Raw genomic sequence first — 16880 nt, 5'->3', positions numbered from 1 at the left:
TCAAGTAGCGAACTTTGAAAGATTCAAGTGTGCCAAGCTAGCACACTGTACTACTGTACTTTCCAAGTTGCTTTACTGTAAGAGTAAAAATGTTTCCTTAATTTTTTGTTTTTTATGTTTTATTTGTATGAAATGTATTATAAACCTGTTACAGTACAGTACTATATAGCCAGTTGTGTTAGCTTGTTACTTAGGCTAACTTTGTTGGATTTACAAATCGGACTTACAGCTGTGCTCTCAGAATGGAACTGGTTCATATGTAGGGGACTTACTGAAGTGGTGAGTTATCTTTTCATTTGTGCTGTGATTATCCTTTTTTGGTGAAGGAGTCAGCAGTGTTCTCCAGAATCTGGAGTGCACTGGAGCCAAGTTTCACGCAGTGTGTTTCAGACAACAGAGTTGTGCAAGATGTTGATATATGTTACATAGGAAAAGAAAGGTCTCTAGTCAGAAAGGGGACAATACTTATTTAAAATATGTTCAGCCATACTCTTCACTGTAACACTTTTCAGAACTTGTTAATGTGCTGTTGTGCATTATAAATCTCTCCGAGGAGAATAGAACATCTGATCTTCCTCACCTCTTTGATTAAAAGTCCCCTGCCCTCTTTTTTTAAAAAAAAAACTCTTCAAAGAGAATGTCTTTGGGCAGAAAATAACTTTGGGAAAAGATATTCTAGACCAGTTTCTCAGCCTTAACCCTATAGACATTTGAGATCAGACATCCTGTGTCAGTAAAAGATGTTTATCAGTAAAGGATATTTACCTCCTAAATAGTTGTGACAATCAAAAATGTTCTCTGGGGGCAAATAGAACAATTGGTCTAGATTCATACTGCAGTATTCCAGGAAGTTATACAATACATTAGCAATTTCTATGTGCAACTTTGCTTTTAATGGGGAAGAAACAATAGTCTAGGAAGTGGAAGCACAGGTAGAGAAGGTTCATTACATTCTACTGTAATAAACATTCTTGATCCACTTAGTACGCTGGCTTGATTTAATTATTACATGGGGAATTTCCTGCAAAAGGTAATTTCAAACTTTGAAGACTGTTATATGGTAGAGACAAAAAATTATTTTTTGCTGAAATACTAGCCTAGATATTTAAAGTTATCTGCTTATGATATTGCACATTTCTGAAAACCACTTTTCCCTTTTTATTTATATAGGGCTATTTTCTTCTCTTTGAGTCTATGTTAGATTCTGTCCTTTATGCAAAGAACAAATACTTGGCAAAAGGAGGATCGGGTGAGTATAAAATTCTAGATTTAGTAATCTAATTTTAGTCTGGCAGAACCAAATGAACCTTTGGATTTCAAATAAACTATGCATGACTGAGAAAGTTCCCAATAGAGATGAAAGATGTTTCCATTAGAGGAAGCTTTAAGACATTTGTTTAGTGTACTGTTGGTAGTAGAACATTGTATTAATATAAGATATGCAGGACTCCCAAGTTAATGCTATTCTCGTGAACACTTGAGTCTTTTGATTTGTTTGTTTGTTTTTATGACATTTAGTTGTTGTTTTTCCCCAAAAGAATGTTTCATACTAGGTTGGAAATCATTCACTTTGGTAGCAAATTTTCCATGACTTCACTAAATGTATAAACCTGTCTTCTCTGTGATTTAACAGGAACATTTAAATATTGGTTTCTGTTAAATTTATAAAGCACCGCATACCAGTCAGTATTTTTAAATAGATCCCAATAAATGTGGAAGGCTTCCTTTTCATGTCTGTAGTGAACTTTCACTCACATTATCTGCATACTTGGTAAGATTGTGTTTTATAGGCTTTCTGCTGTAAACAGCTGTATACAAATAGAGTGTCCTCAGGATTATGTTTTGCTCATCTTTGGCTCTCTACTGAGCTCTACAGCTCCTGGACTATAGATAGATCATAATACATGTTTATTGCATTGAATCATTAAAACTGAGTTGAATAGCATCTGTCTCCCTTCACTCACCTTTCCCTGGACCTTCCCTTTCTCAAAGCTTTAGAATTAGTAAGTCATTTCTGTGGTCAGAGTATAGTTGATAAAACTGCTATATAAAAGTAGATGAAAAGGAGGATACATTTTGAACTGATATCATAAAAGCACTTGAGCATATGTATGCCTCCTGCGCATTCGTGTTCTATGAAATTACTTTGGCAGTAAAAATCAGTAAGGCCAAAACAGAAAGTGCGCAGAAAATTCTCCAGGACAATTGAGGTCTTTTTATAATAGCATTTAAGTGGATTGCCTTTCTTTTGCAAAATGCTCTCATTTTATCGCTGTATTTTCTGCAACCATTTCAAGATATGTTTCTGATCTGTGACATGAATATGGCTAGAATGTTTTAGATATATTTTACCCTGTAATAATTGGCTATATCTTGTAATAATTGCAGTGTTTTTTTTATGACAACTATACTTAATGACTAGAAACTAATATTATCTACTTTTGTCTGCTGCTGCTAAGTCACTTCAGTCGTGTCCGACTCTCTGCGACCCCATAGACAGCAACCCACCAGGCTTCCCCATCCCTGGGATTCTCTAGGCAAGAACACTGGAGTGGGTTGCCATTTCCTTCTCCAATGCATGAAAGTGAAAAGTGAAAGTGAAGTCACTCAGTCGTGTCCGACTCTGTATGACCCCATGGACTGCTGCCTACCAGGCTCCTCCGTCCATGGGATTTTCCAGGCAAGAGTACTGGAGTGGGGTGCCGTTGGCTTCTCCGCTACTTTTGTCTACTAGCAGCCAAATAATACAGTCTACCTTTATTTATTGTATTACATATAATCGTCACAACAGCCCTTTGAGATTTTAGAAACATAGATGTCCTGGATGGTACATTTAAATATCCAAGCCTTGAACTTGTTTTTCTAAACACAGATCTGCCAGACTCTAGTATTCATGTTCTATTGACTGTTCCTTGTTGTTTCTTTACTAAAGTGCATTTTATTGAATCTCATTCTTGCCTTGAAGTTGTTTCAGGGGAAGATTCAGAAAACTGTTTCCATACCTCCCTGAGTGGTGTTCATTGATCTTACTGAGGGACTGACAGCAGTTTAATACATTTAAATTGAATTCTTGATGAAATTCATTAAGAACTTACAGCCATGTGAATAAAGAGGTTGTAGCTGAAACAGTGGCAGAGCTATTTTCCATCATCGGAGGGATAAAGTAGAGACACATAAATCTATCTCTTTCCATATTTTTATATAGCTGCTTTTAGCACTCAGATATTCTAGGGGTGTAGTAAAGAGAGGTCAGCATTCAACTGCATCAGTGGTGCTATTGAATGTTACTTGTCAACAGAATTAAAAAAGTAGGAAAAGACAGAAATGAGTAACATGAAGTGGTTTAGCCTATTTTGTGTATTTGAGCATGCTTTGATGAATATCATTGGTCATCTAGATGCTCATTCTTTTATTGCAAATAAGAGTTTTATGTTTTTCTTAATGAAAGATTTAGTAAGCTATTAGTAGTGTAAAGATTTAAGAAAGAATAACTGAATTATGAGAAATAGACTATTGAAGACTATATAAGCATGAAGGGACCACAATTTATTTTTACAGGAATCTTAGTTCAATTTGTGTCTCACTTTATATATAATGGCAAGGCCTTCATAAAACATAGTCAGCCAATAGCTTAAGTAGTCACTCTCCTAATCACCAAGTAATCCACAGTACTTTAGAGGTGTTCATTTTCTGCTGTTATCACTAATAAAACTTCGTGGGGATTCCCTGGCAGTCCGGTGGTTAGGCTGACGCGGTGCATTCACTGCCTTGTTCCCTTGTTCAGTCCTCGGTTGGGGAACTAAGATTCCACATGCCATGTGGTGAGGCCAAATAAAATAATTAAAAATAAAATAATTTTTTTTAAGTTTTGTAAAGTTACTGAAAGTGGGTTTACTACTTTCTGCTTATTATTAGTTTACCAATTGTATATCAGAAACGTAGTGTTTTTACATTCAACCAACCAAAAACTCAGGAGGAACACCAGGAAAATGTTAGATCATGACCAGTGCATATTTTTACAAGAAATTAAGCAAAGAATCGGACATGACTGAGCAACTGAACTGAACTGAATTTGAAAACCAATGTATATTTTAGGATTGAAGCATAGATATAAATGTTTTATACACTAAAAGTGTCAAAATACCTACACAGATTTATCTTTAATAGGAATTTATGTAATTCATTATTTCATTGTTCAAGGGTTGGCTGTTTTATGTCATTTAAAAATGACAACTCACATCATAGCATTATAAGTACATTTAGTACTACAAAGGTAATGTTAAAATGATACTGTTGATTAAAATTGAATGGTGAGGCTTGTGGTCATCAGTCCTGTCTGTGTCTTGATTGTGGTGGTGATTGTATAACTGGAGTATTTATCAAATCACATAGGATTATACACCGAAAAGGGCAAAGAGAGTGAGTTTTACTGCATATAAATTTTACCTCAGTAGAATTGACTTAAAAAAAAATGAAGCAGTATTACCTCCGTCAGGTCAAATGAATCATGATATAATATGATTTCTAGCTGTTTTGAAAAATAAAGCTATGTACTAACTTTATGCCCACTTCTGTAATTTTTGTTAGTATTATCAATATATCTCTCTATAACTAAAAAATAATTGGGGTGATTAAAAAGTGGAAAGGAAAGGGAAGAACCAAGTAAATACACTGTTTATCATTACTCGTGATAGGAGATTAGTAAATACTATTAAAAAGAGAAACAGGAGATATTCTGTAAGGTTGTAATTATAAAGTTAGCTATTAGCACAAAAAAGGCAGACTTTGTAAATAAAAGAATATTTAAGAAAAAAGGAAAAAGACTGTGCAGTTGAACTGCTTAAAAAACAATAAAACAAAAACTATAGATACAGAGTAACATGATAGGAACAAGAAAAGTTTTCATATCAATAATGTACATGGACTAAACTAATTTATAAAAGAAAAAAATTTTTACGTTGGAACACAAGAGAAACCCTGATTCTGTGGTACACTTAAAACAAAATTACATAGAAAAGTCAGGACAAAAAAAAGATACTCAAGCAAAGAGGAAAATACAGTTACATTATTGATACCTAACAAAAGGGAATATGGGCAAAATATATAATTATTCATAAAAATAGGGCTTAGCACTAAGGAGCAAAATCATGCCCATCTTCATAGCTACTGAAAAGGTTGATGTATATAAAATACGTAAACAATCTGAAAATTTGGTTAAGAATGGCATACTTAAGTTGTTTGTTTCTGAGAATCTCCCCCATGAAATATCTTCTCATTATAAGGGAAAATAGTAAATTTATCTGTAGAAGCCTGGCAGACTCCACTTTTAGTCGTAATCAGAGTTCGCATCCTCGAGAATTGGACTAATTAATACTGTTGGAGCATGAAGAAATAATTTGTTTCTTTGAAACATCCTCAGAACTGATAACGGTTTTGTAAAATTACAATGTTGCATAGAAATGTAGAGGCCCATTAAAGGAGACATCTTCTCTGGTATTGGAAAAGAATGTTATTTTCATTGCCTTTCATTACAAGGAAAATGAAAGTTTTCTTCCCCTCTCATACAGTCAGAACAAAACTCAACTTCCTTATGAGGTCCTCAGTATACCGCTTCTCTAATTTATAAATTGTCAGGATTATCAAGTTGAGAACTTTGTTTATGCAAAGCAGAGTTTTAAGACAGCCGTTTGCTAAGTCGTCATTTCCTGACCTTGACAGACCATCACAATGTCTGGGACCTTTTATTAGAATTCCGGATACTTTGGAACCAAAAACCACATCAGATACTTTTGACCCAAAACTTGGGGAATCATCCTGTTTTTCAAATTTATTTAAGGTGTACACAGTAGTGGACTTCCGTGGTGGTTCAGTGGTAAAGAATCCGCCTGCCTAGCAGGAGACTCAGGTTGGGTTCCAGGGTCGGAAAGATGCCCTGGAGAAGGAAGTGGCATCCCACTCCAGTATTCTTGCCTGGGTAATCCCATGGACAGAGGAGCCTGGAGGGCTACTGTGCATGGGATTGCAGAGTCTGACATGATTTAGCAAGTAAACAGCAACAATACACAGTAGTAGGTATTGCTGCCTCTGAAAAGTAGGCAGAGATTTAGGTGTGTATCATTAGTGGAGCCTCAGTCATGAACTCGTGCCTAACTTGCAAAGGAGGGAAAGCAACTTTTTCTCATTTTCAGCTTCTATAAAAGAAAGCAGATCTGTCTCATAACAGGAAATCTCATGCACAGTTCAGAAGAGGGCAGCGGAACAGAGTGGCAGATACATACATTGGAATCCTGGTCTATGCTAATAAGAAATTGCCTCTGTTATGAGTTCCAGGTTTACAAATGCCTTTCCCTTGCAAGCTGAACTCTAGATGACTCCTCCCCCATTTCTGCTTGGTTGCTCTCCTTTTTAGTGTCTCTCTTTGCTTTATCACCTTATTCCTTTACTCAGATGGAATGGGTAAGGCAGAACATTCCCATTTTCCTCACTTTGCCCTGAAGTTTTTATTATCTCTAATCTTCCTTAACACTTTTCTCTTTCCTCATTCTTTTCCAACAGGTGCTCATTAGGGCAGTTGAGTTCCTCTTTACTTTTTCTCTGTTTGAAAAGCACAAAATGTGGCATCATGAATAATGGAAAGCACAAAATTTTGCAGTCAGACCTCGAATTAAATCCCTGCTTCATCAGATGACTAGTTACCTAGTTAGCTGATTAACAGTAATTTTGGAAAGTTACTTTATTCCTCTGAACTTCAGGTTCCTTATCTTAAAAATGAAGATTATAATCTAGCTTTATAGAATCAGTCAAAAGTCTAAATGAGGTGCTTGACATAAAGTAGTTGCTCAATAAAAGTTAATTCCACTCCTGAGTTTTAGCTGATAAACATGAGATTCATGTTAAATTTATACATTATAAAAGTTTGCAATCAGTTTAGGCATTTTCACCTGTCTTTTGTCTAGTACTTTTACATAACTTATCTCAGTATAATCAGTCACTGAGTCTGTGTCATAGTGCTTAGAGGTTTCCTTCAGTATTTCCATAATTCACTGTGTACTTCCTCATCTTCAGATTCATTTTGCCCACATTTATTATTTTGGTTTTGTTCAGTGATATTGCAGTACTGTCATTTTCTACCTTTTTTAGTATAATTTTTTCAGTGTATATTACAGCCACAATTTAGCCTAGCTAAGCTTTAGAGTGGACCCAGTCAGTATTTATTATAAGTTAATGATGAGAAAAGTTGCAATTTCCAAATAAACAGTTGATTTTTAAGATAACCTTATTATATAAATTGAAATTAATGTTTTAAACCTCTGCGATTATTTGATGATGTAGTTACCTAGTAGTACATTTTCCTTGATGTATGATAGTCATTTTATCATTGACTATTATTTCACTGAAGTTTTCCTCTATGTGGTTCATATACTGTGAAAAGAACAGTCTATATTGACTTATTTATTATCTCCTTTTTGTTATAAACCTTTTCCTTCTCTGGTTACTTACATACAAACAATGATGCTAGTGTTTACTAGGAGTAGTTTCTTCATGCGTCTCAGTCTTATCCTTTAGTGTTCAAAAGTTTGTGAGGCATTTCTAAGGGATGAAGGAGTTCCCATCTTTATCTGTTCACCATGTGAGCTGTTCTAGTGACAAATGAATTCTGGGCAATGAATCGAGAAGGACACAGATGTCAAAGCCATGAATTTATAAATGGTCTGCTAAGAGAAGGCTTTTGTCCAGTCAGTGCTTTGTTAATTTCACCTACAAGAGGGAATAATTATTCAATTATGCTTCCATCTGACAAAAATCAGATGACAAATGTGTCAGAATGTGAAGGTAAAGGGTTAGTCAGGATTCTGGCAGGTGGCCCAAAATGTTAGCCAGCTGTGAGGAGGTGGATAAAGAATCAAATTGACCTATAGCACTGATAGTAGGTCTTTCATGAATATTCATATATCTTACTAACTGAAAGATAAAAACTTATTTCTAAATTCTAACACATACAGAGGCCATGATTTTTTATATCTTTGTGAAATATATTCGATAATTAGCTTGAAAAATAAACTTCAAAAAATTAAATCATATTCCTCTTTAGTCTGTTTCTTCTTATTACCAACATATTTTTTAAATTGTTTAACAGTTAAAATATGTTATTGTTACTTCCTATAATCTGCTAATTGTGTGAGCAATTTTTTTAAATTGGAGAATAATTGCTTTACAGTATTGTGTTGGTTTTTGCCATACATCAACATGAATCGGCCCCAGATATACATATATCCCCTCCCTCCTCAACTCCCCTTCCATCTCCCTCTCCATCCCACATCTCTGGGTTGTCCCTGAGCACTGAGTTGAGCTCCTGTGTCACACAGCAAATTCCCACTTGCTATCTATTTTACATATGGTGATATATATGTTTCCATGCTGTTCTCTCGATTCATCCCACCCTCTCCTTCCCCAGCTGCGTCCACAAGTCTGTTCCCTATGTCTCTGTCTCCCTTGCTGCCCTGCAGATAGGTTCATCAGTACTGTCTTTCTAGATTCCATACGCATGTGTTAATATACAATGTCTTTCTGACTTACTTTACTCTGTATAATAGGCTAGGTTCAACCACCTCATTAGGATTGACTCTAATGTGTTCTTTTTTATAGTTAAGTAATATTCCATTACACACACACACACACCCCACGATTTATGTAAGATTCATCTGTCGATGGACATCTAGGTTGCTTCCATGTACTGGCTGTTGTAAAAAGTGCTGCCACAAACATTTGGGTACTTGCATCTTTTTCAGTTATGGTTTTCTCAGGGTATATGCCCAGTAGTGGGATTTTTGTGTCATACGGTAGTTCTATTCCTAGTTGTTTAAGGAATCTCCATACTGTTCTCCATAGTGACTGTATCAATTTATATTCCCACCAGTAGCAAGAGGGTTCCCTTCTCTCCACATCCACTCCAGAATTTATCGTTTGTAGAATCTTTAATGATGGTCATTCTGACTAGTGTGAGGTGATACCTCATTGTAGTTTTGATTTGCATTTCTCTAATATCAGAATTGCTTTTTAATTAGTTTAGTAACTGAGTTTTTCCTTATAAAAACAGTGGAAAAGTTATCCTTATTTCTTAATGCTGTTACTAATGAGTACATCATATTACTTGATTCAGTGCCTGATTTTGGACATTTCTAGAAAAGGCTAGATAGTATTTTAAGTCCACTAGATTTTTAATAATATTCTAAAATAGAAGAATTATACACTGCCTCATCTGTATTAGGAATATCCATAAGACTCTTGCTCCTTGGAAGAAAAGTTATGACCAACCTAGAGAGCATGTTAAAAAGCAGAGACATTACTTTGCCTGTAACAAAGGTCCGTCTAGTCAAAGCTGTGGTGTTTCCAGTAGTCATGTATGGGTGTGAGAGTTGGACTATGAAGAAAGCTGAGCACCGAAGAATTGATGCTTTTGAACTGTGGTGTTGGAGAAGACTCTTGAGAGTCCCTTGGACTGCAAGGAGATCCAACCAGTCCATTCTAAAGGAGATCAGTCCTGAATATTCATTGGAAGGACTGATGCTGAAGCTGAAACTCCAATACTTTGGCCACCTGATGCGAAGAACTGAGTCATTTGATAATACCCTGATGCTGGGAAAGATTGAAGGTGGGAGAAGAAGGGGATGACAGAGAATGAGACGGTTGGATGGCATCACTGACTCGATGGACATGATTTTGAGCAAGCTCCGGGAGTTGGTGATGATGGACAGGGAAGCCTGGTGTGCAGGACTGCAGTCCATGGGTTTGCAGAGAGTTGGAAATGACTGAGGGACTGAACTGAACTGATACCTAGTGTCCTGCTTATTTTTGTAGATAAAGTTTTATTAGAAAATAGCCATGCTCATGTATTTATAATTATCTGTGGGGCTTTTACATCATAGCACACCAGAGATTAATAGTTTCAGTAAAGACCATATAGCTTACAAAACCTAATACAGTCACTTTATATAAAATGTTTGCTGACCCCTGATCTATTATGTTCCTCTTTAAGGGTGAAACTACAGGACATAATGTTGGAAAGCTTCTGTGATGGTCATATTAAGTCTGACAAAGTGTACATAAAAAACTTCGTTTTGGTTTAGTTGCTAGGTTGTGTCCAGTTCTTGCAACCCCATGGACTATAGCCTACCGGTCTCTTCAGTCCATGGCATTCTCCAGGCAAGAATACTGGAGTGGGATGCCATTTCCTTCTCCAGGGGATCTTCCTGACCCAGATATCTAAAGTTGCTTCTATTTCTTCTTCAGTGTTCCTCATTCATAAGGACCTGGTTCAGAAACTAAACATGCATACCTTTCCTATAGCAGATAACTCTTGCTGAATCACCGTTTGCAGTAGCATATCTTTTACTTTGAAGAATTTATATCAGTCAGAAATTTAAACACAAGTCAAGAGGCTTACCACATTAGTGGAGGAAGAGGAAAATAGAAGTAATCCAGGTTACCCAGCAGTCAACTCCAGCCCGGGGGAGCTGTCACACCTGACTCACTTGCTGCTTTAGACAAGACTTGGGAAACGTATCAGTATCATAGCACCAGGTTTTTTTTTCTGGGTATCTCAGATGTCAGGTTTGGAAGAAGCAGTTGCTTCGTTGTCAACAGATCTTATCATGGGCTTTTATTTAGAAGATAATTTAGTACTGCTGTCATTGAATAATAAAATTCCTACAGCTGTGGAGAGAAAGTTTGGAGGAAGGAGGGTTATTTCTCTGATGTTTAAGTCTGAAGGCTAAGTTAATAATAGTGAAATTATTTCTTTTGTTTCTGTGGCACACATGTACTTGCTTTCGGTGTGTTGATACAGTAATGTGTACTTTATATTTTAATTCGCAAATTCCCTAAATGTTGACATTTGAAGGACAAAGTTAATTTTATTGTTAGTCCAAAAAGCATCAGTATTGTTTTAAAATTTTTGTGCTGTAGACTTTTACTTGTTACTAGAAGAGGGTTTCTCTCAGCTTCCCTGGTGGCTCAGTAGTAAAGAATCCCCCTGGCAATGCAAAGGACACAGGTTCATTCCCTTATCCGAGAAGATCGTACATGCCATGGAGCTACTAAGTCCATGCGCCACAACTGCTGAGCTAGAGCTCATGCTGCGCAACAAAAGAGGCCCCCACCGTGAGAAGCCCACTCACCACAACTAGAGAGTAGCCTCTGTTCTCTGAAACTACACACAGCAATGAAGACCAGAACAGCCGAAACTAAAAAAAAAGAAGTCTCTCTGAACACACTATTCCCCTACCTCTCTTAACACTTACTCTCTTGGTATTGAATCCAGATCACCTCTTTTGTGATCCAGGCCTATGTGTCAGCTGGTATTTGGATATTTTTACCTATTTGTCTAAGCATTAAACTCCCATATTCCTCTTGAATCTGCCCTTATTTTATTTGCTGTTTCCCTGGTTAGTACCATAGTTTGCCGAGTCACTAAGTATAAATCGTGTCATCCTTGCCTCTTTCCTGTTTTCTCGCTTTCTTAGCCAGCCTGTCTTACAGTCTGTAAGTTCTGCCTCCTAAACTTACCTTGACTGTATCTCCTCATTTCCATTCCCACAGCCGTCACTCTGCTTCAGATCAGCTGAATTATTACAAGTGCCTCTTTAAGTCTTGCTTCCTACCATTTATTCTCCACATTGCACTCCAGGTGGCTTTTCTGAAACCAAAATTTGACCAGGTGCTTCCTCATAGAAAATTTTTCACTGGCTTATCCTTATTCTCAGAATAAAGTCCAGTTTATTAATGTGGTTTACTCAGCCCTGGCTTTATTTTTTTTGGTTTTACTTAGCTTTGTAGCTTAGTATTCCTTACTTATTCCTCTCAAGTTGGAGTGTACTATGTCCCTAGATGCCCACTGCCCACCCTACCTAGAACATATCTTCCCCCTCCCCCCCAAACATTCCAAACTTACTTGTTCTTCAGCTCTCATCGTAATAATTTGTTTCCCTGCCATAAACAAACCTGAGTTAGCTGGGGGTTTTTGTTTTTTGTTTTTCTTTTCTATAGGTCTCTTAGTACCTTATGCTTCCCCTTTCTTAGTATTTATTACATCACAAATAATTGTCAGTTTATTTGTCAAAATTATATAAATGTAAGTTTGAGTAGGGTCATGTATCCACAGTCTGTAAATTAGAGTAACTTACTGGCACATATTTAGTGCTCATAAATATTTACCTTTTATAATAAATAAGAGAGGGTAATATGAACTGGTCTGCACAACTATAAAATTCTGTCCCATAATTTTCTTTACATGTCACATAACATCTTTAGAAATGACTTGTCTTTACACGTTTCAAAAGAACATATAAGGTAAAAATCTAGTACCTCTTTACAGTTAGCATGTTTAATATTAATAATTTCAAGATTGTGTCATCCTTTTAAAATAATTTGAATAGGAGCTCATCATTGAAATCCTTATTTTAATCTTACTACCCTCCATTGCTAGTAATCAATTGCTAGTAATCTCTACTTTGGATTTGGTATTTCTGGTTAGCCTAATGATTATATTTTGTTATAAAGGCAGATAACACTAAATTGCTGGGTGTTTTATTTGTTACAGTCTACCCTGATATTTGCACTATCAGCCTTGTGGCAGTAAGTGATATGAATAAGCATGCTGATAGAATTGCTTTTTGGGATGATGTCTATGGCTTCAACATGTCCTGCATGAAGAAGGCAGTCATTCCGGAGGCTGTGGTGGATATTTTAGATCCAAAGACACTTATTTCAGACGCCTGTAGTATTAAGGTGGGTACTTACCTAATTTTCTTTAACGATGTGGCTTTTTATTATTTTTCATTTATGAGGTTAGTATTTCAAATTAATGAATTGATTTTAAGTATGGGTCTTCAAAACTAATCATTCTTCATTTTAATTAAAGCAACTTGATGCCATAATATTTACCAGTTGACTGTGCCATCCGTTTGGAATCACTTCTCTTTATGTAGTAAAGTTTCTTACACTGAAGGCTTGAATCATTGACTTAGTAAAGGCAGAAAGTCCTGTTGTAGTGTCATTTCTGCTTTACCACCACCTCCTGCCCTTAGTTCTAAGCTGCTTATTTACAGCCAGGTTATTCATTCATGTATGTTTCACACAGTTTAACTTCTCATTCAGATTTCCTCCGTTCAGATTAAGTAATTATAGTGACTATGTCCATGAGACTAAAACCCTGCTGTTTTAAATTTTATATTTTTCACCATGTTAATCTCTAGTTTTATTGACAATTTGCTATGTCGAATTTGCATAGGTTGAGTAATTTTGCCGTTAGTGATAGTACTGTTGGTTTTGGTGAAAGACTCCTTAATTTATCTATTTCAATTGTATAATTAAATAAATATAGCTTGTTTAGTATTAAATTCAGAACACTGTCTCTTTTTAGTCACACTGTTACTTTCATAGTATCAATAATTATTCTTGGCACAAAATATTCAGTAGATACTCAGTAAAAGTTCATTAATTTTCTTAAGTGGATAAAGTCTTAATATGTAAAGTTTCTCAACAAGAAAACAAGCTGATTAAAATTGCGTTCATTTAAGAAAAAAAAATATAGCATGGTTAATGACTATAGGACTGTTCAGTGCCCTGGTACACTGAGTGTAAAGGATCTATTTGGATTCTTCCACTCAGGGAAGGGTGTATGGTTATAGCCAATTCAGTCTTAAGATGGAACAGAAAGAGAAGGGTCCCATGTCGTGGTGCTAATTTCTCTTTCTAGTTATTTCTTGGCTTAATTCCCCAAAATGCTATGGGTAAATAAGATAGTTGAAATAGAAAATTTAGGACTGATAAACCAAGGTGTTTAAAAAGTATACATATCCTTTTTCTTTTTGTTTGTTTAGGTAAATGTTGCCTGTTCTGTATTCCCCAATCCTGTTATAAATAAAAGGCAACCACAGTGTAGCTTCTTTAAAATTTCCTCACTGTTTAAAATAGAGTAATGCCTCAAGTAGTCGTGTGAATTGTGTTCACTGTGTTACAACCTATTCATGGTCAGCCAAATGCCAATGACAGCCTTCACAGCGCAGCATCCTTTGGTCACACTGCTGTACCCAAGTCCATCTACTCTCCATAGTGAAATGGAGAAAGCTTTGAACTAGGACAGAACAGGAAAATAAGGATATTTGGCCATTTTTTTCCCTGAAGTGAATCTTCATAGTTGATTTTGTTCATTGTTTGGAATTGTTATGGTTGTTCTTAATGTCTAACAAACTTCAAATGCACTTGCAAAAATGAATTCTAAAACATCTTGTTCTTCTAAATAGCATATGTTTTCAAGTTGGCATTTCCTACAAAAAAGATTGACTTACCACATAATTTATTGTCAATGTGTACCACTGGTGGTTTACAAAATGATTTTGGTTGGAACAAGGAAAACACTTTTTATCTGAGAGTATCTTAATCTATCTTAGAAAAAATTTTAGCACAACAGAGCCATGATTTGATATATATTATTCATATAACAAGTCTAAGTAAAAAATACTAATTTGATTAAAAGAAGATATAATTATATATTAGTGCTAGTAGCCCTTAAGTTTAGAAATAATCCCCAAAGTGGAGTGTGGGTGATTAAAGTTTGCAAAGCATTGGCTTACAGTAATTTTTTTGCATAAAAAGAAATATTTATGTGTTTCTGATTTTGTTTTTACTATTTTTACTAAATCCTTCCCTCTACTCTTTTTTTTTCATGGGTAGCATATAGATTGTCATACGACATCTGTCTCAGATTTGGAATTTTCTTCAGATTTTACCCTAAAAATCACAGAGACATCATTGTGCACGGTAAGCTATTTCATTCTACTTTCACAAATCTCTCTAGTAGTGTGGTTGATTGGCAGGCTAATGAATTAATTACCAGACTTGTGATAAATGAAAAAGACTATTGCCTTTGACAGTCTATCGAATCTGTCTGTTGAATAGATCTGTTTTAATAAGTCAGTAGACTTCAGAAAGTTGAGAAGAGAGAGTATTAGGAAACCATGTTTACATAGTGATATTTCTTTATAAACTCTTCACTGTTACTTATATAATTAATGGAGAACACTCAACTTTATCTTCATAGATAAAAGGGAAATGCCCTGCTCCTCTCACTGACTCTTAACACTCAATTTAGATGGAAATAAGATGATCATTTGGTATAATATTTTATATTCCTGTGAGAAAAATAATGAAGAAACTGATGGTGTACCTGTCTTGAAAGATTCAGCCTGCTCTAATAGAAATAAGTAGATGTTTTAGAAAAGTTAGACAAATCTAGATTCACATTTGGTTCTGCCACTCCATAGTTTGTTACTTTGTTCAGCTTACCTAGGTAATAAGTACTGCAGACTAATTAACTGCTTTAAGAAAAATGGTTATTCTTTCTGTGTTGAAGACTAATTGTATAGATTAGTGAGATATAACATGTGAAAACACCTACAATGTAGCCAGAAATGTTATTACTAAAATACATTAATTTTTCTTAAATAATTTCTCAATGTGTATTAACACTAAGTTTACAGTATATACCTTTACCAGGAGACTTAGAATGTTAACAAAATGTGGACCTTTCCTTACCAACGTATAAATTTACATAGGTATTATAGGTATATTTTTATCATCTTAAAATTTAATTACATGGTTTAAAAAATACTAACTATATCTTCAAAATGAAAAATTTTATTGAAAACCGTATCGTCAGAAACTGTGAAACAGATTATAGTCATGTAAACTTTGACTCTTCAACCTGATTCTTGTAAATACTTTGCTCAGATCAGCGTACAAAGATTATATGATTTCTTCAAGAGTTTTTTCAGTTCATTTTGAGCCAATAATTATTTTATATCCAAAAATGTTTTAGCTATTCTTTGATGTTATGAGAAAGTCTTTTTTTCATCAAAGTTGGTTTTATAGTTTAAAAAAAAATCTAAATCCCAGACTTATGATTGTTAAGCACCCATTATATTAATGTATTTAATTGGTGAAAAGCAAAATTTCATTTTTCCCATTTGTTTATCCCAGACTTTCTAATTCTGCTTTTTATTAATAGAAACTGAAGTTATTTGGTCAGTTGAAATTACAGACTACAGCCTTTAACTCCTAGACTTACTCTGTGTTTTGATATTCATAATCCTTGAGTGTTAAAAATGACCTCGTTTTTAAAAAAAATATTTTATTGAAGTGTGGTTGATTTACAAATGTGTTAATTTCTGCTGTACAGCAGAGTGATTCAGTTATACATATATATACATTCTTTTTCATATTCTTTTTCATTATGGTTTATTATACAATATTGAATATAGTTCCCTGTGGTATACAGTAGGACCTTGTTTATCCCTTCTGTATATAATACTTTGCATCTGCTAATCCCAACCACCCACTCCATCCCTCCCCACTACACCAAACCACAGTCTGTTCTCCGTATCCATGGGTCTGTTTCTGTTTTGTAGATAATTTCATTTGTGTCATATTTTAGATTCCACATACAATTGCTGTCATATTATGTTTGTCCTCTGACTTCAGTTAGTATGATCATCTCTGGGTCCATCCTTGTTGCTGCAAATGGCATTATCTCATTCTTTTTCTATGGCTAAGGAGTATTCCGTTGTGTATATCTGTACCTCATCTTTTTTATCCATTCATCTGTTAACATTTAGGTTGCTTTCGTGTTTTGGTTATTATGAATAGTGCTATTATGAACATAGGGGTACGTGTATCTTTTTGAGTTATAGTTTTTTCTAGATATGTGCCTAGGAGTGGGATTGCTGAATCGCATGTTTTTTTAGCAACCTCCATATGGCTTTCCATAGTAGCTATACCAATGTACATTCCCACCAACAATGTAGGAGGATTCCCTTTTCTCC

The 16880-nt window shown here is 35.2% G+C and overlaps 1 protein-coding gene across 1 annotated transcript in view; it reads left to right on the top strand.

Annotated features, from left to right (window-relative positions):
• PRMT3 (protein arginine methyltransferase 3) overlaps positions 1–16880 on the top strand; it is a 126504-nt gene that overhangs the window by 60938 nt on the left and 48686 nt on the right. The window contains exons 11-13 of the mRNA XM_019955035.2: positions 1171–1249; positions 12599–12786; positions 14734–14820. Coding sequence (XP_019810594.1) covers positions 1171–1249; positions 12599–12786; positions 14734–14820 — 354 coding nt within the window. The remainder of the gene's footprint in view (positions 1–1170; positions 1250–12598; positions 12787–14733; positions 14821–16880) is intronic.

The sequence above is a fragment of the Bos indicus genome, chromosome 29, assembly GCF_029378745.1.
Source record: "Bos indicus isolate NIAB-ARS_2022 breed Sahiwal x Tharparkar chromosome 29, NIAB-ARS_B.indTharparkar_mat_pri_1.0, whole genome shotgun sequence".
Lineage (NCBI taxonomy): Eukaryota > Metazoa > Chordata > Mammalia > Artiodactyla > Bovidae > Bos > Bos indicus.
Note: the sequence above shows the minus strand (reverse complement) of the source record. Positions and strands in the feature narration are given on the sequence as shown.